Source organism: Salmo salar, chromosome ssa01, assembly GCF_905237065.1.
Source record: "Salmo salar chromosome ssa01, Ssal_v3.1, whole genome shotgun sequence".
In the NCBI taxonomy this organism is placed as follows: Eukaryota; Metazoa; Chordata; class Actinopteri; order Salmoniformes; family Salmonidae; genus Salmo; species Salmo salar.
In genome coordinates, this window is record NC_059442.1 from 75,106,305 (window position 1) to 75,134,089 (window position 27,785).

Consider the following 27,785-nt stretch of genomic DNA (forward strand, 5'->3'; position numbering starts at 1 on the left):
AGTTAGACTAAATTAGTGTCAGTGTCCGGGAGGGAGTTCTCAATGCCTTTGATGGGCTGGTTATCTGTGTCTGTCTGTCTTTCTTTCCGTCCATCTCTTCGGTAGGGGGTTCTTGTTCTATGGCACTGCATTGGTCACACGTCTCTCTCTGCAGTCAGACCCCTTATCCATCTATCAACTTATACACTGAGTATACAAAACATTAAGGACACCTGCTCTTTCCATGACAAACTGACCAGGTGAATCCAGGTGAAGGCTATGATCCCTTTTGATGTCACCTGTTAAATCCACTTCAATCAGTGTAGATGAAGGGGTGGAGACAGGTTAAAAAATGATTTTTAAGCCTTGAGGCAATTGAAAAATGGATTGTGTACGTGTGCCATTCAGAGGGTGAATGGGCAAGACAAAAGATTGAAATGTCTTTGAACAGGGTATGGTAACAGATGCCAAGCAAACCGGTTTGCGTCAAGAACTGCAACACTGCTGGGTTTTTCACGCTCAACAGTTTCTCGTGTGTATCAAGAATGGTCCACCACCCAATGGACACCCAGCCAACTTGACACAACAGTGAGAAGCATTGGAGTCAACATGGGCCAGCGTCCCTGTCGAACGCTTTCAACACCTTGTAAAGTCCATGCCCGGACGAATTGAGACTCTTCTGAGGGCAAAAAGGCAGCGTGCAACTCAATATTAGGAAGGTGTCCTTAATGTTTTGTACACTCAGTCTACAGTGGCTTACGAGTTTTATTTAAATTACAGGTTGTAATGCAACAAAATAGGAAAAACACCAAGGAGGATGAATACTTTTGCAAGGCACTGTATATCCACCAGTATTGTTGAGGACTGATACAAGCAGAAGCCACACCCATGTCTTTCTCTGCAGTTAGTCCTACAGAGCTACTGCTAGTATACTGTATTATAGTGGACCCTTGCAGTAGGGGACTGACTCTTGAAGAAGCCACAACCATGTCTCTCTCCTTTCTGCAGTCAGTCCCCTTACCCATCTTATTGTTTTATAATTATAGAGGACTCTAGCAGAAGCCACACCCATGTCTCTCTGCACTCCGTCCGTCCGTCCATCGGTCCCCCGGGTCTTGGCCTGTATAAATATTCATCCATCAACAGACCGCATGACTGAATCAATGCTGGATTGGATTGCCATCGATTCCTCTGATAAATTATGGCAAAAGACAAATAAGCTGCGTATGGCTAACTCCCATACGATTTGGCCCTGGCACTAATGCATGCACGCACACACACACACACACAAACCCCGTGCCAGCTGAGACAACGCGACAGACAGAAAATGAAACTATGAGACTCTTAAACAACAAACTGGATTCAATTGAGTTGCATTATGTGAGAGCACACTCTCCGTGGCGATACATCGTGACACTAGATGTGGGATGAAGAGATGGATTTCCTGGGTGGGCTGCTATTCACTGAGAGATCATTTAGAGAGGACGGACGTGGCATCCACTTTGAAACAAGGCTGTCTCTGTGGCTGTGGACACTTTCAGATATCAACTTTAGTGTGTGTTGATGACAGCAGCAGATCAGCTCCACATACAAACAAACACGCTCCATGGGAGAGGATAATTAGCCAGCTGAAATACTGCTGTCAGCCTTTACCAGCCCAGTACACAACTAACTACACACATTACAAAACTAACTACACAACAATGGAAACTGCCTACAATAGTGTTATCCAAGCCCCAAGTCCCAGTAGGACTTGGATAGAGACAGGATGGAGGGGGACAGAACTGTGTGTGGAAACAGGGATAGAGAGGATAGAGGAGAGAGTGGTTTCAAGTTTCATTGTCATGAGCACAAGTGCAGTGAAATGCCTTTCTTGCCAGTTATTTTCCCAACAATGCAGTAATCAATATACAGTACTACAAAATAAAGTACAACAAAATACATAATAAATAGAAATAAGAGGAACACAACAAAATCAGTATGCTATATACCGGGTTAATTCCAGGGTCAGTGCCAATAGCATATTTACAATGTGCAGGGATAAGAGGTAGATATGTATAGGGGTAAGGTGACTAGGCATCAGGATATACAGTGTCTTCGGAAAGTATTCAGACCCCTTGACTTTTTCCACATTTTGTTACAGCCTCATTCTAAAATGTATTAAAATGTATTTTTCCCTCATCAATCTACACACAAAACCGCATAATGACAAAGCAAAAACAGGTTTATAGAAATGTTGCTAATTCATAAAAAATGTAAAACTGAAATATCACATTTGCATAAGTACTCCTTTTACTCAGTATTTTGTTGAAGCACCTTTGGTAGCAATTACAGCCTTGAGTCTTCTTGGGTATGACGCTACAAGCTTGGCACACCTGTATTTGGGGAGTTTCTCCCATTCTCTGCAGATCCTCTCAAGCTCTGTCAGGTTGGATGGGGAGCGTTGCTGCACAGCTATTTTCAGGTCTCTCCAGAGATGTTCGATCGGGTTCAAGTCAGGGCTCTGGCTGGGCAACTCAAGCACATTCAGAGACTTGTCCCGAAGCCACTCCTGCGTTGTCTTGGCTGTGTCCTTAGGGTCGTTGTCCTGTTGGAAGGTGAACCTTCGCCCCCAGTCTGAGGTCTTGAGCGCTGTGGAGCAGGTTTCCATCAAGGATCTCTCTGTACTTTGCTCTGTTCATCTTTGCCTTGATCCTGACTAGTCTCCCAGTCCCTACCACTGAAAAACATCCCCACAGCATGATGCTGCCACCACCATGCTTCACTGTAGGGATGGTGCCAGGTTTCCTCCAGACCTGACACTTAGCAATCAAAAAGGTTCAACTCAGATAGTCCATGTAGGCATTTTGTTAGCTATTTAGCAGTCTTATGGGGATAGAAGCTGTTCAGGAGGCTGTTAGTGTCAGACTTGTTGCTCCGGTACCGCTTGCTGTGTGGAAGCAGAGAGAATGGCTAGGTTGGCTGGAGTTTTCCGGGCCTTCCTCTGACACCGCCTGATATAGAGGTCCTGGATGGCAGGGAACTTGGCTCAAGTGATGTACTATGCTGTCCGCACCACCTTCTGTAGCACAATGCGATGTGGATAGAGGGATTAAGTGAGAGAGAGAGAGAGAGAGAGAGAGAGAGAGAGAGAGAGAGAGAGAGAGAGAGAGAGAGAGAGAGAGAGAGAGAGAGAGAGAGATGGCCACCGCCACAGGGCTGGGAAAAGGCCATGACAGCAGATGGTTACTGGTTCCCACCCAAGATCCCATAAAGCAAGAAAGATGTCTGCTTTGACCCATTTCTGCCTGCAGTCTGGTCCTGCAGAGTCCAGTAATAGCAGGGAGAAGAAATAGAGGACTATATCAATAATAGAGAGGATATAATCCTTCACCGGAAGCATTCCCTTCCTCTTCACATTATGAGATTACAGTAAACCCAGAGGTCTATAGGCCAGGTACATGGTGAGTGGATTAACCATTTACTGTAGTGTCACAACCTGCTGAGTCACTCAGATACTCTTCTTTTGTCGTTTCATATCGCTATAAAGGATCTCTCGCTCCCACCAGACAGAGAGAGACAGACAGACAGACAGACAGACAGACAGACAGACAGACAGACAGACAGACAGACAGACAGACAGACAGACAGACAGACAGACAGACAGACAGACAGACAGACAGACAGACAGAAAAAGAGAGCGAGCGAGAGAGATGCTGGCAGGCGGTCACTCCTACCATCTCTTTAATATTTGAATAATCTCCAAATATTCTGTCTGCAGTGCTGTAGTAATTCACATGGAATTTGGAACCATACATACTTATTCTACCAACTCCATATCTGTCGGTAGAACATTTGGGTCAATTTAGTTTTTCCCCCTCTAATGGTTAAGAGTAACACACACACACACACACACACACACACACACACACACACACACACACACACACACACACACACACACACACACACACACACACACACACACACACACACACACACACACACATACACACATACACACACACACACACACACACACACACACCGATAAATGTAACTACCATTCCCTTAATGTTCCACAAGGTGAGAATGACCTGGTGGAAAATGAGGACGTGTGTGTGTGTGCACCTGCTCACTGTTGCTTACATGGGAGATTGATGTGATGAGCTATAATGGGTTTCAGTGATTCAACCCGGGTATTGGCTCCCATTAAGACAACAACAAACACACACACACACACACACACACACACACACAGGCTTGTCTGCACCTGCTCACTGTTGCTTCCATGTGAGATCGATGTGATGAGCTGTAATGGTTTCAGTGATTCAGCCCGGGTATTGGCTCCCATTAAGACAACACACACACAAACCTATATTGAACTATGCTGCAAGAATCTGGTGTTGTAAAGAAGCCAAAACAGGGCTAACTCTATTCAGAACAGAGCCAGAAGACGTTACCTTAGAGTGCATAAGCTTTCTCCAACCCTTGCTATTCAAGGAGACATGGGATGGGAGCCTAGTGAAAATAAGACAGAGGGGTGAAATTATTAGGTTATGAAACTGTGTTATCAATATGCCAGGGGACAGAATAACAAAACATATTTTCAACTGGGATAAAACACACAATTATCCTTGGACAAAGGAACTCAATGACATATTTCAAGAAGCTGATCTACAACACGTATTTAGAAATACGTTACGATGCTCTGTCAACATGATCCAACACAAGTTAACCCTCAAAGAAAAATGGTCAACTGATATATGGCCAAAACCAAAATTCGTAACTTCAAACCAGATCAAAACACATATGATCCAGAACCCTATGTCACCTCTCACCTAACAAGAAATCAAAAGATCCTTGTGTTTGAGAACGGGGATACTGGCTCTGGAAATTGAAGGTAGGTTCAATACCATAAATGAGAAGATCAAGAATTAACTGCATGTATTTTACTGTACTTTATACGATTTAAGAGTACATTTGTTTAAAAAAAATACAACAACAGAAACCAGACCTATTCTGGAGTAGTGATGAAGAGAAACCTGAATGGCTATTCGGTACAGAAGTGTTCCTGGTTGTAAATGTTATTTACAAAGCTTGAAAGGCAGGACAATATAAGTTCTATAAATTAAAGGTTTTTGTTCTGTGTTTCAATATTTTTTTGTTTCAGTAGGAACGCAAATGAGCATGTATGTATGCATTTATGCATGTGTGTATACTGAGTGTACAAACATTAAGAACTGGTGGCCTGCGGGCCTACAAAATGGGGAAAGAGCAGGTGTTCTTAATGTTTACATTAAGTACACCAAACATTAGGAATACCTTCCTGATATTGAGTTGCGCCCCCCCTGCTTTTGGCATCAGAACAGCCTCAATTCATCGGGGCATGGACTCTACAAGGTGTTGAAAGTATTCCACAGGCCTATGTTGACTCCAATGCTTCTCACAGTTGTGTCAAGTTGGCTGGATGTCATTTGGGTGGTGGAGCATTTTAGATGCACAAGGGAAACTGTTGAACGTGAAAAACCCAGCAGCGTTGCAGTTCCTGACACAAACCGGTGCGCCTGGCACCTACTACCATACCCCGTTCAAAAGGCACAAAAATATTTTGTCTTGCCCATTCACCCTCTGAATGACACACACAATCCATGTCTCATCCTTCTTTAACCTGTCTCCTTGCCTGCATCTATATTGATTGAAGTTGATTTAAATTAATTCAATAAGGGATCATAGCTTTCACCTGGTCAGTATGTCGTGGAAAGAGCAGGTGTTCTTCAAGTGTTGTACACTCAGTATATGTACATACACTACAGTGCCTTCGGAAAGTTTTCAGACCCCTTGACTTTTTCCACATTTTGTTACGTTACAGCCTTATTCTAAAATTGATTATATTGTTTTTTCCCCCCTCATCAATCTAACCACAATAGCCCATAATGACAGTGCAAAAACAGGTTTTTAGAAATGTTAGCAAATTTATCACAAATAAACTGAAATATCACATTTACATAAGTATTCAGACCCTTTACTCAGTACTTTGTTGAAGCACCTTTGGCAGCGATTACAGCCTCGAGTCTTCTTGGGTATGACTCTACAAACTTGGCACACCTGTATTTGGGAAGTTTCTTCCATTCTTTTCTGCAAATCTTCTCAAGCTCTATCAGGTTGGATGGGGATTGTCGCTGCACAGCTATTTTCAGGTCTCTTCAGAGATGTTCGGATCTCTTTGTACTTTGCTCTGTTAATCTTTTCCTCGATCCTGATTAGTCTCCCAGTCCCTGCCGCTGAAAAACATCCCCACACCATGATGCTGCCACCACCATGCTTCACCGTTGGGATGGTCCCAGGTTTCCTCCAGATGTGACGCTTGGCATTCAGGCTAAAGAGTTCAATCTTGGTTTCATCAGGCCAAAAAATCTTATTTCTCATGGTCTTTAGGTGTCATTTGGCAAACTCCAAGCGGGCTGTCATGTGCCTTTACTGAGTGGCTTCCATCTGGCCACTCTACCATGAAGGCCTGAGTGGTAGAGTGCTGCAGAGATGGTTGTCCTTCTGGAAGGTTCTTCCATCTCCACAGAGGAACTCTGGAGCTCTGTCATAGTGAGCATTGGGTTCTTGATGGCCTCCCTTACCAAGGCCCTTCTCCCCCGATTGCTCAGTTTGGAAGAGTCTTGGTGGTTCCAAACTTCTTCCATTTAAGAATGATGGAGGCCACTGTTCTTGGGGACCTTCAATACCGTCAACATGTTTGGTACCCTTCCCCAGATCTGTGCCTCGACACAATCCTGTCTCGGAGCTCTACGGACCTTTGTCCTCATGGCTTGGTTTTTGCTCTGACATGGACTGTCAACTGTTGGACCTTATATAGACAGGTGTGTGCTTTTCCAAATCATGTCCAATCAATTGAATTCCCCACAGGTGGACTCCAATCAAGTTGTTGAAACATCTCCAGGATGATCAATGGATACAGGATGCATCTGAGCTCAATTTCGAGTCTCAGAGCAAAGGGTCTGAATACTTCTGTAAATAAGGTATCTATTTTTAATACATTTGTCATTATGGGGTATTGTGTGTAGATTAATGAGATTTGTATTTTATTTAATCCATTTTAGAATAAGGCTGTAACGTAAAGGGTCTGAATACTTTCTGAATGCACTGTGCATACGCGTACCCCCTCGACAGAAGGCATTGAGGTGAAGCTGTGATAGGTGTATTTAGATTCCAGAGCACACTTGATCTTTTTTAGCAGCAAAGTCATCAAGACCAGCACATGAACAGAGACCTAGGGCTCTAAGCGCATACATCGGTTTCTTTCTTTATTTTCCCTATGTCACTGAATCTACACGGTATACACACCACCCTGTGTGTGTTTTACCCCTGTCCTGCACAGTTCAGATGATTGAGTACGGCTACACTGTAGTTGCTATGGTAACATGGAAACAGGTTCAGCGAACACAGACGCTCCTCGCAGCTTTGATCTGCAGAAAAGGCCTGATGGATGGCAAGAGTCCCACAACACCACCCACACACACTGTACATGTCAAGATGTGTGCAAACACTTGAATCGTGCACACGCACACTCATTCACCTGCATACACACTTAACTGTTTAGAGTGCATTCCCGTGCATATCATTACAGCATCAGTAAGCAGGCATATGGTGCAGAAACCTAGACAATATCAGAAGTAGCACAGATCACAGTAGGTGAGATATTTCTATGCAGAGTACTGCTCTATACAGACCTCTGCTTAATTTCTCCTCAATATCAGACAGGTACTTTAGAGAGGACACACCCCCACACATATTCTAAGTAGACGTGAAGAATTCACATCTCACCAAATATTAACAATTACACTTTTAGGGTTGGTGTTTTTATAGTTTTGTGTGTTTGTTTTGGTCAACGCTCCAAGTTTTGTATTTATTCAGTCCCCCAAAACCAGAAACACTAAACATCTACGAAACACCTAAATCAAGACATTTTGGTACTTTACCTAAAGCCTGCAAGTATGACTATTTTTTACAAGCATGAACTAGCCTTTATGTCTTATAATCAGGCTTATCATATGTTATGTCTCTATATGTATCAATATAGAGACATGTAGGGGTTTCCTTTGTCTGGTTTTAAGTACAGCTCATGGTGGGAGTCCAGATGCTTTATTCTAGCCCTGCCTAGCAGACAGATTTATCAGCTGATTACACCGCAGCAGACAAAGACAAGGGGTCCTTTGCTCCCTCCCTCCAACCCCTGTGTACCCTGTCAGTCTTTGGTCACAAGCATACATGTTCTACGCACCCTCTAATCTAACAGTAATGCAGCTGAGTCCCCATTTGACAAAAACATCCCATTAAGGCATAAGGAGAATGTATCCCAGTAAATTGACATGCTATCCCAGTGGCATGTCAATTTAATAACTCAGTTATATTTTTTGCTGTCTATTACGTCTGACATCACACACGTTCTGACGTAATACGAACGCCAGGTAGAATATCTTTGACATTGAGAGCAGCTCAAAATAAAAGCACCGACACACCCCTACACACACACACGCACAGTGCCACACACACACACAAACATGCTTCGGGCACGTACCAGGACTCTGCCGGTGAGTGTCTGTGCTGATATCATGACCCCGGCCCAGTCCTTCACAGAGGTCATCCACCCCACCTCGCTGGCAGGTACCACTTCGTCCTTCTCATCAGGACCCTTAGGTGTCCCATCTGCTGCCTGACTGTTAGCAGGGTTATTCACCTTCTGGGCCTCCTGGAAAAAAGGGGGAGAGAGAGGTGGAGGAAAAAGAAAGAGAGATGAAGGAAAGAGAAAGATGGAGGAGAGACCGAGAGAGATGGAGGAGAGCATGAGAGAGAGAGATGGAGGAGAGAACAAGAGAGATGGAGAAGCAAGAGATTGGGGAGCGAGAGATTGAGGAGTGAGAGATGGAGACAGAGAGAGAGAGAAAGATTGCGTTAACATTTTGTTGATCAGACACCTCAACTCAGCAAAAAAATAAACGTCCTCTCACTTTCAACTGCGTTATTTTCAGCAAACTTAACATGTGTAAATATTTCTATGAACATAACAAGATTCAACAACTGAGACATAAACTGAACAAGTTCCACAGACATGTGACTAACAGAAATGAAATAATGTGTCCCTGAACAAAGGGGGGGGGGTGAAAATCAACACTACCCGACAGTATCTGGTGTGGCCACCAGCTGCATTAAGTACTACAGTGCATCTCCTCCTCATGGACTGTACCAGATTTGCCAGTTCTTGCTGTGAGATGGTACCACACTCTTCCACCAAGGCACCTACAAGTTCCCGGACATTTCTGGGGTGAATGGCCCTAGCCCTCACCCTCCGATCCAACAGGTCCCAGACGTGCTCAATGGGATTGAGATCCGGGCTCTTCGCTGGCCATGGCAGAACACTGACATTCCTGTCTTGCAGGAAATCACCCACAGAACGAGCAATATGGCTGGTGGCTTTGTCATGCTGGAGGGTCATGTCAGAATGAGCCTGCAGGAAGGGTACCACATGAGGGAGGAGGATGTCTTCCCTGTAATGTACAGCATTGAGATTGCCTGCAATGACAACAAGCTCAGTCCGATGATGCTGTGACACACGGCCCCAGACCATGACGGACCCTCCACCTCCAAATCGATCCCGCTCCAGAGTACAGGACTCGGTGTAACGCTCATTCCTTCGGCGATAAATGTGAATCCGACCATCATCCCCGGTGAGACAAAACCACGACTCGTCAGTGAAGAGCACTTTTTGCCAGTCCTGTCTGGTCCAGCGACAGTGGGTTCGTGCCCATAGGCGGCGTTGTTACCGGTGATGTCTGGTGAGGACTTGCATTACAACAGGCCTACAAGCCCTCAGTCCAGCCTCTCTCAGCCTATTGCGGACAGTCTGAGCACTGATTGAGGGATTGTGCGTTCCTGGTGTAATTCGGGCAGTTGTTGCTGCCATCCTGTACCTATCCCGCAGGTGTTATTGCATGTGGTCTGCCACTGCGAGGACGATCAGCTGTCCGTCCTGTCTCCCTGTAGCGCGGTCTTTGGCGTCTCACAGTACGGACATTGCAATTTATTGCCCTGGCCACATCTGCAGTCCTCATGCCTCCTTGCAGCATGCCTAAGGCACGTTCACGCAGGTGAGCGGGGCCCTGGGCATCTTTCTTTTGGTGTTTTTCAGAGTCAGTAGAAAGGCCTCTTTAGTGTCCTAAGCTTTCATAACTGTGACCTTATACGGCTGCTAGAATCCTGACTAGAACCAAAAAATTTGATCATATTACTCCAGTGCTAGCCTCCCTACACTGGCTTCCTGTTAAGGCAAGGGCTGATTTCAAGGTTTTACTGCTAACCTACAAAGCATTACATGGGCTTGCTCCTACCTATCTTTCCGATTTGGTCCTGCCGTACATACCTACACGTACACTACGGTCACAAGACGCAGGCCTCCTAATTGTCCCTAGAATTTCTAAGCAAACGGCTGGAGGTAGGGCTTTCTCCTATAGAGCTCCATTTTTATGGAATGGTCTGCCTACCAATGTGAGAGACGCAGACTCAGTCTCAACCTTTAAGTCTTTACTGAAGACTTATCTCTTCAGTAGGTCCTATGATTAAGTATAGTCTGGCCCAGGAGTGTGAAGGTGAACGGAAAGGCTGGAGCAACGAACCGCCCTTGCTGTCTCTGCCTTGCCGGTTCCCCTCTTTCCACTGGGATTCTCTGCCTCTAACCCTTTTACAGGGGCTGAGTCACTGGCCTACTGGTGTTCTTCCATGCCGTCCATGGGAGGGGTGCGTCACTTGAGTGGGTTGAGTCACTGACGTGGTCTTCCTGTCTGGGTTGGCGCCCCCCTTGGGTTGTGCCATGGCGGAGATCGTTGTGGGCTATACTCGGCCTTGTCTTAGGACGGTAAGTTGGTGGTTGGAGACATCCCTCTAGTGGTGTGGGGGCTGTGCTTTGGCAAAGTGGGTGGGGTTATATCCTGCCTGTTTGGCCCTGTCCGGGGTATCATCGGATGGGGCCACAGTGTCTTCTGATCCCTCCTGTCTCAGCCTCCAGTATTTATGCTGCAGTAGTTTATGTGTCGGGGGCTAGGGTCAGTCTGTTACATCTGGAGTATTTCTCTTGTCTTATTCGGTGTCCTGTGTGTATTTAAATATGCTCTCTCTAATTCTCTCTTTCTGTCTTTCTCTCGGAGGACCTGAGCCCTAGGACCATGCCTCAGGACTACCTGGTATGATGACTCCTTGCTGTCCCCAGTCCACCTGGCCGTGCTGCTGCTCCAGTTTCAACTGTTCTGCCTGCGGCTATGGAACCCTGACCTGTTCACCGGACGTGCTTGTTGCACCCTCGACAACTACTATGATTATTATTATTTGACCATGCTGGTCATTTATGAACATTTTAACATCTTGACCATGTTCTGTTATAATATCCACCCTGCACAGCCAGAAGAGGACTGGCCACCCCTCATAGCCTGGTTCCTCTCTAGGTTTCTTCCTAGGTTTTTGGCCTTTCTAGGGAGTTTTTCCTAGGGAGTTTTTCCTAGCCACCGTGCTTCTTTCACATGCTTTGCTTGCTGTTTGGGGTTTTAGGCTGGGTTTCTGTACAGCACTTTGAGAATATCAGCTGATGTACGAAGGGCTATATAAAAATAAATTTGATTTGAAATTTGACCTTAATTGCCTACCGTCTGTAAGCTGTTAATGTCTTAACGACCGTTCCACAGGTGCATGTTCATTAATTGTTTATGGTTCATTGAACAACTATGGGAAACAGTGTTTAAACCCTTTACAATGAAGAGCTGTGAAGTTAGGTTTTTACTAATTATCTTTGAAAGACAGGGTCCTGAAAAAGGGACGTTTCTTTTTTTGCTGAGTTTATTATTTCATATAGAAATAGGGAATCATGACTGCTGCTCTATAGGTTATATTTCTATCTGCAATGTTCTACAAGAGTATCTAGCACCATGTCCCTGAAAGGAGAGTGGGCTTGGAGGGTACATGTACTGTATAGCTCCACAAGGTGCCATCTAAAGTATTCCTAGAATCTATGACCATATTCATAGAATGATCATATGAACCGACATAAGATCTGCATTACAGTAAGAGGTCCAAGGTAGCAATCACTTGAGTCCCTATAGACAGTGTAATGGAGAGAAAGAGCTCTAGCATGTCAATGTGAGGCTCTGGCTGCTGATGCATAAGAGTGGAGGTAAAGACACATACACCCACACACACTTCCATCATATCTCACACTGTCAGGGTTGTCAAACACGCCTCTGCCATATGTTGAATGTGTGTTTGTTCATGTGTGAGTGTGTGTAGTCGTTCAGTTGCTTTTGCCCATATGGGCCTGTAAGTTCATTCATCCTAGGGGTGTATAGTGGCATACGACTAATGTTGTCATGCAGGCCCCTCAACCCTTCATCTTGTGTCTGAATGAATGAGCAGAGCACAGTTGCATTGTAACGCATCGACTCGCCATACTCTGCAGTGCTACTTACGTACGCAGCTGCTTAGACATCCACTCACTCTAATAATACTTCCTTTGACATGTTTCCCCTTCAGCCATTAAGTTGCATGGTTTGACTGCAAGCACACACATAGTGCATACCGCCTGGCGAGGTAGAGTAAAGGTCAGCCTGTGTTAACGCTAGGCCCTTAAACCATAGGGTGTAGCCCAGCGAATGGCGTCACAGAGAATCCCTGGCACCCCAGTAACTTTCAGAGCTCTCGACGGGGGCCCGCTCTCCCTTCCAAGGAAGCTGGGTTGGATTAACGGCAGGGTAGTAGTTCATCTTTAATTACGACCCACTGGCACTGCTCGTCCACTCTGGACCAGACCTGTGTTCAAACACTATGTGAAATATTTTATATACTTCGAGCGTTTGCGTAAGTCTGCATCGACTGTCAAATGGCTGGAGTTTAACGTTTTGGGACTTTTCCATTGGTTCATTAAGCCAGGCAAACTCAATCAAGTCCATATAAAGTATTTGGAATGATTTTAAATAGTGTTTGCACCCAGGTATGCTCTGGACCAGCCGACAGACGAGTCAGAACCATGCCAACGGAGTCTCTGGTTAATGGACTATGTGACGTCAGCAGACTGGGACAGTAGTGTGTGTTTGGGTGACATGATACTGTGTCTGACATCCTAAGGTATTCCAACAGTCTGAATACTGAACAGGTGGAAAATACCCAGAATACAACTGACCTACATGTATTGTTTTTTTTCCCTTGGTTTGTTTGTGTTTGACGCCACAGAGTCAGAGCCCTGAGTTTTTCCTTGCCAGGTCATGGAAAACTCAGGGCCCTAGACATACTAATCCATCTCATTCCAAGAACTATGAAGCAAGAGAAGAAACACTATATATACACAAATGGACAGTACCCGTAAAAAAAAGGATACACACCTACTCATTCAAGTTTTCTTTTACATTGAAGAATAATAGTGAAGACATCAAAACTATGAAATAATCATGTGGTAACAAAAAAAAAGTGTTAAACAAATCAAAATATATTTTATATTTGAGATTCTTCAAATAGCCACCCTTTGCCTTGATGACAGATTTGTACACTCTAGGCATTCTCTCAACCAGCTTCATGAGGTAGCCACCTGGAATGCATTTCAACTAAAAGATGTGCCTTGTTAAAAGTTAATTTGTAGAATTTCTTTCTTTCTTAATGCATTTGAACCAATCAGTTGTGTTGTGACAAGGTAGGGGTGGTATATAGAAGATAACCCTATTTGGTAAAAGACCAAGTCCATATTACGGCAAGAACAACTCAAATAAGCAAAGAGAAATGACAGTCCATCATTACTTTAAGACATGAAGGTCAGTCAATCCTGAACATTTCAAGAACTTTGAAAGTTTCTTCAAGTGCAGTGGCAAAAAACATCTAGCGCTATGATGAAACTAGATCTCATGAGGACCGCTACAGGAAAGGAAGACCCAGAGTTACCTCTGCTGCAGAGGATAAGTTCATTAGAGTTAACTGCACCTCAGATTGTAGCCCAAATAAGTAACAGACGCATCTCAACATCAAGTGTTCAAAGGAGACTGCGTGAATCAGGCCTTCATGGTCCAATTGCTGCAAAGAAACCATTACTAAAGGACACCAATAGGAAGAGACTTGCTTGGGCCAAGAAACATGAGCAATGGACATTAGACTGGTGGAAATCTGTCCTTTGATCTGATGAGTCCAGATTTGAGATTTTTGGTTCCAACCAGTGTGACTTTGTGAGACGCAGAGTAGGTGAACGGATGAACTCCGCATGCATGGTTCCCACCATGAAGCATGGAGGAGGTGGTGTGACGGTGTGGGGGTGCTTTGCCAGTGACACTGTCAGTGATTTATTTAGAATTCAAGGCACACTTAACCAGCATGGCTACCACAGCATTCTGCAGCGATACGCCATCCCATCTGGTTTGCACTAAGTGGGACTATCATTTCTATTTCAATAGGACAATGACCCAACACACCTCCAGGCTGTGTAAGGGCTATTTGACCAAGAAGGAGAGTGATGGAGTGCTGCATCAGATGACCTGGCCTCCACAATAACCCGATCTCAACCCAACTGAGATGGTTTGGGATGAGTTGGACCGCAGAGTGAAGGAAAAGCAGCCAACAAGTGCTCAGCATCTGTGGGAACTCCTTCAAGACTGTTGGAAAAGCATTCCTCATGAAGCTGGTTGAGAGAATGCCAAGAGCGTGCAAAGCTGTCACCAAGGCAAAGGGTGTCTACTTAAAATAATCTAAAATATAGAATATATTTTGATTTGTTTAACACTTTTTTGGTTATTACATGATTCCATATGTGTTATTTCATAGTTTTGATGTCTTCACTATTAATCTACACTCTAGAAAATAGTACAAATTAAGAAAAACCCTTGAATGGTAGGTGTGTCCACTTTTGACTGGTCCTGTATGTGGACACCCCTTCAAATTAGTGGATTTGGCTATTTCAGCCACACCCGTTGCTGACAGGTGTATAAAATCAAGCACACAGCCATGCAATCATTATAGACAAACATTCGCAGTAGAATGGCCATCCTAAAGAGCTCAGTGACTTTCAACGTGTCACCGTCATAGAATGCCACCTTTCATCACATTTCTGCCCTGCTAGAGCTGCCCTGGTCAACTGTAGGCCACACAAGCACACAGAACAGGACCACCGAGTGCTGAAGCACGTAGCGCATACAAATTGTCTGTCCTCGGTTGCAACACTCACTACCGAGTTCCAAACGGCCTCTGGAAGCAACGTTAGCACAATAACTGTTCGTCGGGAGCTTTATGAAATGGGTTTCCATGGCCGAGCAGCCGCACACAAGCCTAAAATCATCATGCACAATGCCAAGCGTCAGCTGGAGTGGTGTAAAGCTTGCTGCCATTGGACTCTGGAGCAGTGGAAACACGTTCTCTGGAGTGATGAATCACGCTTTACAATCTGGCAGTCCAACAGACGAATCTGGGTTTGGCAGATACCAAAGGAACTCTACTTGCCCGAATGGGTAGTGCCAACTGTAAAGTTTAGTGGAGGAGGAATGATGGTCTGGGGCTGTTTTTCATGGTTCGGGCTTGGCACCTTAGTTCCAGTGAAGGGAAATATTTTATGCTACAACACACAATGATATTTGAAACGATTCTGTGCTTCCAACTTTGTGGCAACAGTTTGGGGAAAGCCCTTTCCTGTTTCAGCATGACAATGCCCTCGTGCACAAAGCGAGGTCCCTACAGAAATGGTTTGTCGAGATCGGTGTGGAAGAACTTGACTGGGCTACACAGAACCCTGACCTCAACCCCATCGAACACCTTTGGGATGAATTGGAACGCCGACTGCGTGCCAGGCCTAATCATACAACATCAGTGCCCGACCTCACTAATGCTCATGGCTGATCGGAAGCAAGTCTGCGCAGCAATGTTCCAACATCTAGTGGAAAGCCTTCCAAGAAGGAGTGGAGGCTGTTATAGCTGCAAAGGGGGGACCAACTCAATATTAATGCCCATGATTTTGGAATGAGATGTTCGACGAGCAGGTGTCCACATACTCTTGGTCATGTAGTGTACATACCAACCCAGCCACTACAGTACCCAATATAGTTCCTAGACTATCAGGGACAAAGTGACAGTAGTATTCCTTTCTGGCTGGCTGGCTGGCTGGCACACAAACGGTTTTTCCCATTACAGTCTGTTTGGAGAGGATTGTCCAGTTCAAATTGGATTATATTCCTTAAATGATCCAACATGACCACAGCTGCCATTTTCCTAATTACATTTTCTGCCATAACAAATGGCAATAACCTCCTTTTAAAAGGCTGCCTTAGATACAGTTCTAGTGGCTATCTGCTGCCTATATACCCCACATAACAGGAGAGTGCCACAAATGGTAACCTGTTACCTATGGGCTCTTGTCAAAAGAAGTGCACTTCTTTTAGGGTCCCATTTGGGACGCAGTCCAGGAATGCAGTGGGAAATGGGTTCAGGACTGCTTTGTAGGCAAACATCCATGCTTCTATTCAGGAGTTATGAGCTGTTATGAATGCTTAGCTGGATAATAATGTATGGACGGTGTGTAATGCATTATAAATGAATTAATACCTCATATTTATACAACCACTATTATAAGGAGCCATGGTTTGTCAAGAGTGCCAATATCAAGTGTTAAAAAGCACTATTGGGTGCTAGAAGGCAATATAAGATCTTTATAACGTCTTCACATCTTACCAGAGCGCAGAAAGCTGTAACCTCACCCCTCTCCTGCCCTCTTCAGTCCTCCCTTGCCAAATACCGAGAATGCTTCGTCCCTTTCACATGGTGCAAATACGGAGGGGTATGTGTTTGTGGCGCTCACTATATCTGTATGTGTGTTCACTATTCGCGGGCACGGCTAATGTTTCGCTCTGGTTGGATGGCCACCTGCTTCAAAGCTCTCCAGGCATGTAGCCGTGGTAACATGTGCTTGGCAGGGGCTGAGGAATAAATCTAACTGAGATGACTGGAGGAGGACAGGCACACTAATAACCACTCACACACAGTATACGTACGTGTGTGTGTTTTAGTGGGGAAACCATGAATAATGGATATAAGTCGAAACTGATGTCTAGACAGATCGGAGAGGACAATGTAAACAACAAAGTGTTTCTACTTCATTTCATTTAAGCGGCTGGCCGGCGCTGGGCCTAGCTCACTACAGGGACAGAGAAAGACTGCTGCCAAGAGAGAATCCATCTGCTATATATACACACCTGTGATGTCAAACTGAAAGAGAGAGAGATGGAGAGAGGGGGAAGATTGAGAGAGAAAGGGAGAGAGATGGAGAAAGGGATGGAAAAAGAGATAGAGAAAGTGTTTGATGGAGAAAGTAAGAGAGGAGAGTGAGCGAATGAGAGGACGGAGGATAAAACAGGAGGAAGGAGAGAGAGAGTGAGAGAGCAAGAGTGAGAACGGATCAGAGAACAGCAGGAGTGCAAATATGTTCCTTTTCACGGGCCAAGAGGTTGGCCTCTGTAGTTGACACAGTTTATCTATGTAAGCAATAAGGCCCTACATAGACTGTCCTCAACCCTCCTGCCACACATCCACACAGATAGACTCATAACTGAATATACACTAACTGTACAAAACATTAAAATGACCCATGCCTGTAATACTATCATCAGGGCGCTGCAATCAATAACAGCAGTGAAGAGAGAAACAGTGAATGACTTATTAATTGGCTAAGGTGAGAAATATGGCTGCCTTGGGAAGAGGACTGAGCAGACCTTATGGTGAAGGATATCACAGCTATATTAAGATCCATCTCGGAGTAGCCAGCAGTGTAGGTGTGTGTCTCTATGTGTCTGGGAGTGTGTCACTTGTTAAATCCACTTCAAATCAGTGTAGATGAAGGGGTGGAGACAGGTTAAAGAAGGATTTTTAAGCCTTGAGACAATTGAGACATGTATTGTGTATTTACATTTACATTTTAGTCATTTAGCAGACGCCATTCAGAGGGTGAATGGGCAAGATTTTTTTTTTAAGTGCCTTTGAACGGGGTATGGTAGTAGGTGCCAGGCGCACTGGTAATGAACTGCAACGGTGCTGGGTTTTTCACACTCAACAGTTTCTCGTGTGTATCAAGAATGGTCCACCACCTAAAGGACATCCAGCCAACTTCAGACAACTGTGGGAAGCATTGAAGTCAACATGGGCCAGCATCCCTGTGGAACGATTTCCACACCTTGGCGAGCTCATGCCCTGAAGAATTGAGGCTGTTCTTAGGGCAAAAGGGAGGGTGCAACTCAACATTAGGAAGGTGTCCTTAATGTTTTGTACACTCAGTCTATATCCACCAGTATTGTAGAGGACTGATGCAAGCAGAAGCCACACCCATGTCTTTCTGCAGTTAGTCCTACAGAGCTACTTAATTCTGCCAGTATACTGTATTATGACTGATGTAATATTCAATTTCCAAAATGTATTTTCATTGTCATCGTTTTCCTTTAAATAAAATAAATGTATTGTCCCACATGCCATTGATTGCCATGGTCAGTGGCTACCAATTTAGCAACCATTCCGCAAATATATTCTGTGTTATACTCCATTATCCAATGAATGTATAAAAAACAAAGCTCAGTAAAATCTGCTACAGTAGTACAAGGAGCTCAGTTGACTTTACTGCTGGACCAATTAACATTAGGGGAGACCTGGTTATAATGAATGTTACAGAGAGGCACACAGCGAGACAGACGGAGAAATAGAGACCGATGCAAAGAAGGTTAGACAGATACATCGCTGTGCTTGAGGCGTCACTACAGACCCCGGTTTCGATCCCAGGCTGTGTCACAACCGGCCGTGACCGGGAGTCCCTAAAGGCGGCGCACAATTGGCCCAGCGTCGTCCGGGTTAGGGGAGTGTTTGGCCGTGGGGGCTTTACTTGACTCATCTCACTCTAGTGACTCCTTGTGGCGGGCCGGGTGCCTGCAGGCTGATGCCGGTCTTCAGTTGAACGGTATTCCCTCTGACACATTGGTGCGTCTGGCTTCCGGGTTAAGTGGGCAGGTGTTAAGAAGCGCGGTTTGGCGGGTCATGTTTCGGAGGACGCATGACTCGACCTTTGCCTCTCCCGAGCACGTTGGGGAGTTGCAGCGATGAGACAAGATCGTAATTGGATTTCACGAAATGGGGTCGAAAAAGGGGGTAAAAAAAATCATTTTTAAAGAGAAAAGACAGAGAGAGAGACAGTAAGACACCGGCAGAGTGAGGTAGAACGAGACTGAGCTGATCTAGGGACATGGCTTTAGCGCAGCTGTTCCTGTGGCTTTGGTCCACATCGCTGGGGAAAACTCTATTCCAGTGTGAGGTGCTATATATAGCCTCACCCAGGGAGGGACAAGGCGAAAAACGAGTGAATCTCATAACACACTCTGTTCCCCCGTTTGCTATTTTAAAGCCGGTACAGTTACCTAATGTCCCTGGGTTACATGGCCTACACTAGGTCAGGGTGGTCAGACCCTCTCTCTTCAGAGACTAGTTAAAACACAGGAACTTAGAGTGTGCACGCAGACACACACACTCAGTCCGCACACACAGATACGTGTGCACACACACACGCACCTCCACACACAGCGGGGACACTAGCTAATTCCCAGATTGCCATGTGTCTCAGAACAGCAGTTATTCCTATCTCTAGGTCAGGCCTGTGGTACCATGACAACACTAGGGGGTTAATAAACTCTACATATTAACTTAAAAGGCCCTTGGAGCTAAATGTTGCTGAAGTGGGTGTCATTCCTTATCTAAATATAAATATGTTGCTATTAACTGCATGTCTAGCATCTACAATGAAATGATTGATGTATAGGTACATACAGGGCCAGTATTAATTATCCAGTACTAGTATTTATAGGGAACCCTGTAGCTAGTTACGATATTGCATTGTGAATTGGTTTGGTTCTAGGTTCTCACTTTAAATAACCCTCCCTACTATACCAAGCTATGTTATTGTATGATGTTACATTATGGTTATCAATTTTTCAATGAATAACTTTAACAGTTATATAGGCCCAGAGCATGTTGGAGGATAACGATTGAAGGGATTAGGATGGGTGCCATTATGCCATGTGTTTGATTTAGGGATTACACAGGTACAGTGCTGTCGGTCTGGATCCTAATCTAGCCCTGTTGTCTGACACAAACATCTGGGACATTGGAATATTTATATTAGAATTCTGTGACAAATACATTCACAAACAAACACGTATGCATGAACGTACATATGTGCCCACGTACACACACATCTGTAACTATTCCCCAGTTGCTGTAAATGAGAATGTGTTCAGTCAATTTACCTGGTAAAATAAGAAAAAAAATGTCGTGAGAACCAGAAGGAAAGACAGACAGAGAGGAAGGAAGGCAGACAAGGAGGGACGGAGGGAGGGAGGGACTCCACCTCTTGCCACCAGTGTTACATCATGGGGTTACTCTTGGTCATTAAATGTTCTCATCAAGGTGTGACAAAGCTATCAACAGCACACAGAGGTTGTCCAGCACCACATTAACTCTCCCCTTATAACGCAGGCCTATTTTGAGGGCCTCCGGTCTAAAGAGGATTAGTCTTAGATTTGAGCACACCAAACTAAATAGGTGACATCCATCCCCAACGTCAGAAAGCAGGACGAGCTGACAGACATACCAACGTCTTAGAACAAATGCCAAGAAGAGACACGTATAGGATGCTGTTACTGTTGAGAGGTACTCTATCCCAGAGCTGCTCATTTTTCTCTGAGCATTTCTGAATAAGTACGTCCATATCCGAAGCCTAAGGGGTTACTATAGCACGGGAATCAGACAAGCTGACATTCGCTGCTGTGTCTGTTGCTGAACACACCCACTAGCCCTGTGGTGGAGGAACCAGAGAAGGTAGATCAGGGTCGTGATAGGTAGGGCACAATGTAGCGAAACATTTTGCCACAGAAAATGAAAGGTAGTACCTCATGTTTTACTCGATTTGAAAATGTTTTCTCCAGTTTGGTGCCTACTGAACCCAATCCAGGCCACCTAGGGACAACTAACCAAGCAACCCCCTGTGTCTCTGTGACATTAGAGGATGCCAGGAATATCACCCTTCCACCCCCGCAGCCCTGACACACACACACACACACACACACACACACACACACACACACACACACACACACACACACACACACACACACACACACAAACAAACGACAAGGTGAAGTCACTCGGCTGTCAATCACTCCGCATCCGTCGGAACCTCTCCTGAGCCGCTTCCAGCCACTTCCTATTTCAGCATCAAGCTGTGCCAATTGGCCCCCTTAATCATCTTGGCAACAGAACACAAGGGAGATCGTTAGAAAACACAAACCACAGGACCAGCTAAAACACCAAATCCTCATTACTGGGCTATCGATGAGAACCTGGAATGTTCAAGGAATAACTCTCCCACTTAAAAAGTAAGTAGGGATGTTTCAAAGTCATTAGACCCACACATACACACACAGGGTAACGCATGCATGCAAATACACTCACATACGATAATCAGACCATTATATTTTCAACTTGACGCGTGTTGAATCTATTTCCTGACTCTGAACATGGCTTGTTTCTATGGTGATACACGAGGACTAACTTTCCAGGGGAATCATTGGCTCCCCTGTGTTTCATCTATGCAAATGAAGTCAAGCTTGAAAAGGGCCACTTGCAAACGGCCATTTATTATAAAAACCCTACAAGGTTCTCAAACCTAATGCTGCTGGTATGATATGCACCGTTTCAGATGACACATTCAAACAACAATCTAGATTCTAGACTGAAATAACTGATGTATTTTTTGGGGTGTTTTCTCTTTATTTTATAGGCAGGGGGCATATAGTACAACTTGTTTGAAAAATATATACACGTATACATTTATTTGCAATATTGAGTGTTTATTTTTGCCAACTTGATATTCCTTGTGTCAAATGTGTACAGTATTCTCTTATGGAGAGCAGCTCCAGTAAGAGTCGTAGCCAGAGGGAGCTTCCTCTTAACCAATCAGAAAGTAGGTGGAATGAGAAGAAAAGAGCATGCTTGAGTGACAGCCTTCACTCTGCCCCAGCCATCAGTGACACAATTACCTGAGGCTCTTTACTTCCACCATTTTGTATGTAGCCTACATGGCTGACATTATGAATGGTTCATTGTAATTGAAGAACACATGAAACTGTGGTACCCTTGAAATGATAAAAGCAGAAACTATCATATTGCTTTGAAAATGACATCGCAATGGTCTCCATATAGAAAAATATTCTCATCAAACGGTATCCTCAACATTCTTTGGAATAATGCTCGTGCTTACACCATATTTCCAATATGTTGTTTGGAATAACACTTTCTTGCCCTTTTCTACAATGTTTTTTGGAATAACGCTGTCCCCCCTTTGCCTCCATTATTCCTTACAACAACATGTTCTTGTCATTGTGCTGCTCTGGCTGGTTTAGCCTCAGAGCCTACTGTATATGCATTCAGTCACCTCAATCATCTCTTATTGCTATAACACACAGGGTGTGTGTGAGTGCGTGCCTGTTTGTGTGTGCATGCCTTTGTGTGTGTGTGTGTGTATGTGGGTGTTAGAACGAGGATTGATTTCCATTTCATTTGGGGGTAGGTTTGTGTCGGCACTGGTTACTTCACCAATGAATCAGAAGGTAATAGTATATCTCTTAGCACACAGGCTGTCTAGATGTGCTAACCACTGAGCTTCCAGCTCCACTCATATCTCCCATAGCAGCACGCACAAACACACTTTCTCTCTCGGTCTCTCCGTCTCAAAAACCTTTAAGCACATTAACGTGCATGGCTTAACATGATCTTACCATTATAGATATAGCCTGCACACCCTACCGCACCGCAGTACATCAGTACAGTGTGAGGATTTTACATTGCATTTATACAGAAAACCTGTAGCCAACTACGCCACTATGAAATTGAAGTGCTGTATGCTTATATTCTAGCGGTGAACTACAGTGTCACATCTTTAAACATGTTAAAAAATATATTTTTTAACAATTACCATAATGTGTGCTACTATAAGTGTTAATACCACTACCAATAAAAATGATAATAATACTACTACAACTACTAGCAGTGTTTGTGTCCGCTAATGACAGTGGCCACACTTTAAATTAATCTGTGATTAAGGAGTATTACAGTATCTGTGATTCACGTCAGAGCCTGCAGCCCAGCCAAGCAGTGCCTTTGATGCAGATGGAAAGCCTTGAAAGAGAGAAAAATATCCCTCTTCTCTGTTTTTCATGATGGGGCACTTCCTCACATACCCCGAGCAAAGAGTGTGTGAAACTCTAAGAGATAAGCTTGGTGCCCGCTTCCCCACACACACTTTGCAGCTGCATGAATGACAAATTAGATATTGCGACCTAGATGCAGACCACTGTCCCAGTATGAGAGCCAGCTGTGGAGCAGATTGTAGGGAACAGGCTTTTGGAGAGCTAGCCAAAAACTCTTAGCATTAGTCGGTGAGCAGCCTGTCTATGGGACAACCCACAGATTTACCCTCATTAGCTCTGTAGCGCAAGCTAATGGCAGCCGTTTGATAGCTAGCTAGAGTGCTAACATCCCATGATTTACAGACTTCAGTTAGCCTAAACTATAGCTGACCATGATAAGAAACAAAAAACTTTAAAAATAAATATCTGCAGTCAACTTGTGCACTAGGAAATAGATAAAGCAGATCGCGTTCATAATTTCTCATTATGAACCTTACCGGTACTAGTTTCCTAAAACAGCTGTTTGAGCCACACGCTTGAGTTTGTTTACAAAGAAGCAAAACGAGCAAAACGGGAGCTTCGTGAGGTCAGTCACTCCTGCAGCACAACTTAAGTGAGTAGGGTAATCAAGTTACACTTAAAATTCCCTACGAATGTTTGCCAGCTATATATCTTATAACTATTAAGTTATCTAACTGTGCCAAATAAATTCTCTCCAGCTGTGTTTTGATAACTTGCTAATGTTAGCTTGCAAGATCAAGTTTCTTGGTAACAGCTGCAGAGACAATCCCTTCCTGCGTTATGATCCCTGCTGTCTAACATTTGTTTTGTGCGTGCTGAAAACTGCGCTTTGAGATATTTGCATACATTTTTGAGCTGGGTTGTCTGTCTTGGGAGTAAATGTTTGCATGCGCTCAATAGCATCTACCAAGAATCCGCTATGGGGATTTCTTAGTACTAGTTAGCATGTTATTAACATTATGGTAACTGACGTTTTTGGGTCATTTTTTACGTTGGAAAAAAATTATGTGCACTCCTTGTGTGCACTGCCGGTAATACTTTATATCCCGGGATGGCACAGGCACGGTATGAAGGTATGGAAATCTGGGTAGCGCCCAACCCTAACTGGAAGTCCATTCGGCTTAAATTATGAGAAAGAATGGCTATTCAGATCAACACAAAGCCTTAGACCAACAAAAGCCAAGAGACTTCTTTGGGGACCAAAATAAAAAGCGACTCATTACAACAAACATGACTTCTCCAGGTCATGACCTCCTCTTTGACTGAACAAGACTTCCTATATGAACTAAAACCATTGGAGGTATATCAGTTCTCCTGTGAATGACCCAGTCTGATCTTCTGATCGCCTCACTAACCAACAACAACAGCCTCATCTTGCAACCAGTCAGAGAGCTTGGCCTAAGGCCCATATCAGCCTCAGCAGCCCTTAATGAGCTTTTCTCTTAATGACAGACATCTAGCTTACATCTAGCTCTCTCGACCTCTCACTCCATCTCTTTCCCTCCATCGCTTTCTCTCTCTCACTCTCCCTCCATCTCTGTCTCTGTGAGCCCTTAGGAGTCTGACCAGATGTAGACAGGTGAAAACAGGCCCTATTACCATCCTCAGAAGACCAGACCTGGCCACTAAATGTAAACACCACAGAGGGAGGGGGAAAATGTCTTGAACGAAGAAGACACCTAATTGGCTGCATGCTGTGTGACCTGTTCAGATCAAGGACCTGAAGGCCAACACCCGGAAACCTCCCAGAAACGACGACCATCGCAGATTTTTAAACACAGTTGCAACAAGGTGCTGGGACTGAGACAATGAATGACTTGCTGTGATCTAATTTCTTTCTATCTTCCCATCCATCCTTGGCCCAATGAACTCTCAAAAGCAGAACTGACCTGGTTAGTACGATCAGATCAATGTGGTTTCATATTCAATGGATGGAGAGAGAAGATCGAGAACGTTGTGATCTACACAGAGCATGTGTTATTTTTGGTGATGTGTTGTCATGTTGTTTGCTGAGGATGCGCACATTAGATCTGAGCTCCCTCCATATTTTTTATATCTGAAAACAGACGGCCAAGTCAGTGCGCTCGAGTCGTTCCACGAGAACATGCTTTGTTTCAAACAGCAAGCCATCTGCTCACCGGTAGTTCATTCATTAGCCAAATTTATATGAATTACTTCAGGTTCAGCCAACCAAACATTCAGGTCGGCAGCTAGTCCAGGTGAAAGTCTAACCAGGCAAAAGCAGCTGTGTGAGTAAAGACCCACTGGGACAGAGGTGGAATCACAGGTCCCAGAGCGGTGTGGTTAAAAAAAAGAATCTGCCGGCCAAAGGTTTTCCTGATCAGGTAACCTAACCAGGTAAAACTCTGGACCTTATACGGTATGATGAGATTCATCTGTTGTAAAAATACTTATTATGGGTTATATTGGGACTATGGTATTTTTAATCATGTCAAATGGTTCAAAAATAACTACTGGAAAAACTCCTGGCCTTGGGAGGATGAAAACCCAGTCAAACTGCAGGAACCTTGTACTTGTGGGGGGTTTCCTATACACAGACACAGAAAGCAACATGATTAGACAAAACTGACAGGGCTGAGCTTGCATTATGCAGGTTTGCATCATGTAGTCCTGACCTAAGCAAATATAGGCCTTGTAAAACATTTACTCAGACTGTCAGCTAGTATTTATTGATTAATTCCAGTGAATCATTTTGGAATTAAAAGGTCTAGGTAGCCTAGACAGCCCAAGTTTGAATATAAACCAAATTTGATCCCATTCACATTTTCTCACAAACAAATGGGCCAGAGTCACAGGGCGCATAGTAGGCTAGACTATGCAGCTGGGTTTCCGGGTATTTTCCAACCTGTACACCATCAGTGAAAATGGGCGTGAGCGGGAGGTGAGCGGCAATTTCTCAAATATGTGCGCAGATCGCTGCACACTCCTGATCACGCACTGACACACGTATTTCCGGGATGGTACACTTCCGATTATGCATTAACAAGGATTTCTGGGTTTGTACACTCCCGATTATTATGCATGAACAAAATCAGATTTTTTCAGGTGTGTAAACTACGTGACACTCGCACTTGGAAATGGTTGTCAGTTACCACAGTCACAAAGTCAAAATGGGGTATTTATGAACACAAATTAGCTTTTTGGTCTTAATTTAAGGTTAGGGTTAGGCATAAGGTTATAGCAGTGTAGTTACGGCTAAGGTTAAGTTTAAAGTTATATTTTCTGAAGATACATTTTTTTGCCAATTGTGGCTGAGGTAACTAGTGATGACCCTTGGAAAGAGGAGACGTCATAGCGTCTAACTAGTACCACTCACGTTACACAGTAGGTAGACGTTAGTGTAGTGTGTGAACATCAATTGTCTGCTGTGCATTTCACTTATTTACTAGCTAGCATTAGTCAGCTGAATGAAGTAACAGGGATTAATAAATATATTTTATCAGGCAAGCTACTGTAGCCAGCTACTTTGTGTGAAGCAAGTAGGAGTTTAGGGGTTAAAATTGTTGCTAGCTAGCTAATGTTAGCTAGTTAACTTAGCCAACTAGTTGGCTAACGTTAATGTTCGTTATGGAATCGTTTTAATTGCTACCTAGCTAGTTTAAGCAAGTTAGTGATAACAACCATGACTAGCTATGTTCTTTGGTGGCATGTACCTGCTGGCTAACTAGCTAGCTACCTGGAGATGCCTGACAAATAATGCCTAATGAATAATGTGGAAATTGAGCAAATTGAGGTGACTAAACTGCTTCGAGTAACTATGGACTGTAAACTGTCATGGTCAAAACATATTGATACAACAGTAGGTAAAATGGAGAGAAGTCTGTCCAAAATAAAGCTCTGCCTTCTTAACAACACTATCAACAAGGCAGGTCCTACAGGCCCTAGTTTTGTCGCACCTGGACTACTTACTGTTCAGTCATGTGGTCAGGTGCCACAAAGAGGGACTTGGGAAAATTGCAGGTGGCTCAGAACAGGGCAGCACGGCAGGCCCTTAAAAGTACACAGGGAGCTAACAATGATATGCATGTCAATCAATCATGGCTCAACATGGTTCATCGCTACTTGTTTTTGTAAGAAGTGTTGACAAGCTGAATGTGCCGAGCTGTCTGTTTAAACTTCTAGAACACAGTGGACACACATGCATACCCAACAAGACATGCCACCAGAGGTCTCTTCACAATCCCCAAGTCCAGAACAGACTGGACCATGGGAGGTGCACAGTACAACATAGAGACATGATTACATGGAACTATACTCCACAAGGGGTAACTGATGCAACAGTCGAATCAGATTTTAAAAAACAGGTAAAAATATACCTTACAGAACAGCGGGGACTGTGAAGAAACACAAAGGTACAGACACGAGCATACGCACACAAACGCTAGCACACACACGAACATTGTAATATTGTTGTATGGCGGGATTATACATTTTGTACTGTCGATATGTAGTGGTTATGTTATATGATGTTCTGTTTTATATGTAAGTGCCTTAATGTGT

General features: G+C 44.2%; 1 protein-coding gene across 30 annotated transcripts in view; it reads right to left on the bottom strand.

The window, feature by feature from the left end:
- kcnma1a (potassium large conductance calcium-activated channel, subfamily M, alpha member 1a) overlaps positions 1–27,785 on the bottom strand; it is a 260,694-nt gene that overhangs the window by 154,636 nt on the left and 78,273 nt on the right. For 29 of the 30 annotated variants that reach the window (XR_006770679.1, XM_045722188.1, XM_014215489.2 and 26 more), the window contains exon 2: positions 8,549–8,719. Coding sequence is in view for 29 of the 30 variants with exons in the window: in XM_045722188.1 (XP_045578144.1) it covers positions 8,549–8,719 (171 nt within the window). In the remaining variant the exon portion in view is untranslated. The remainder of the gene's footprint in view (positions 1–8,548; positions 8,720–27,785) is intronic. The other variant, XM_045722190.1, reaches the window with a different exon arrangement.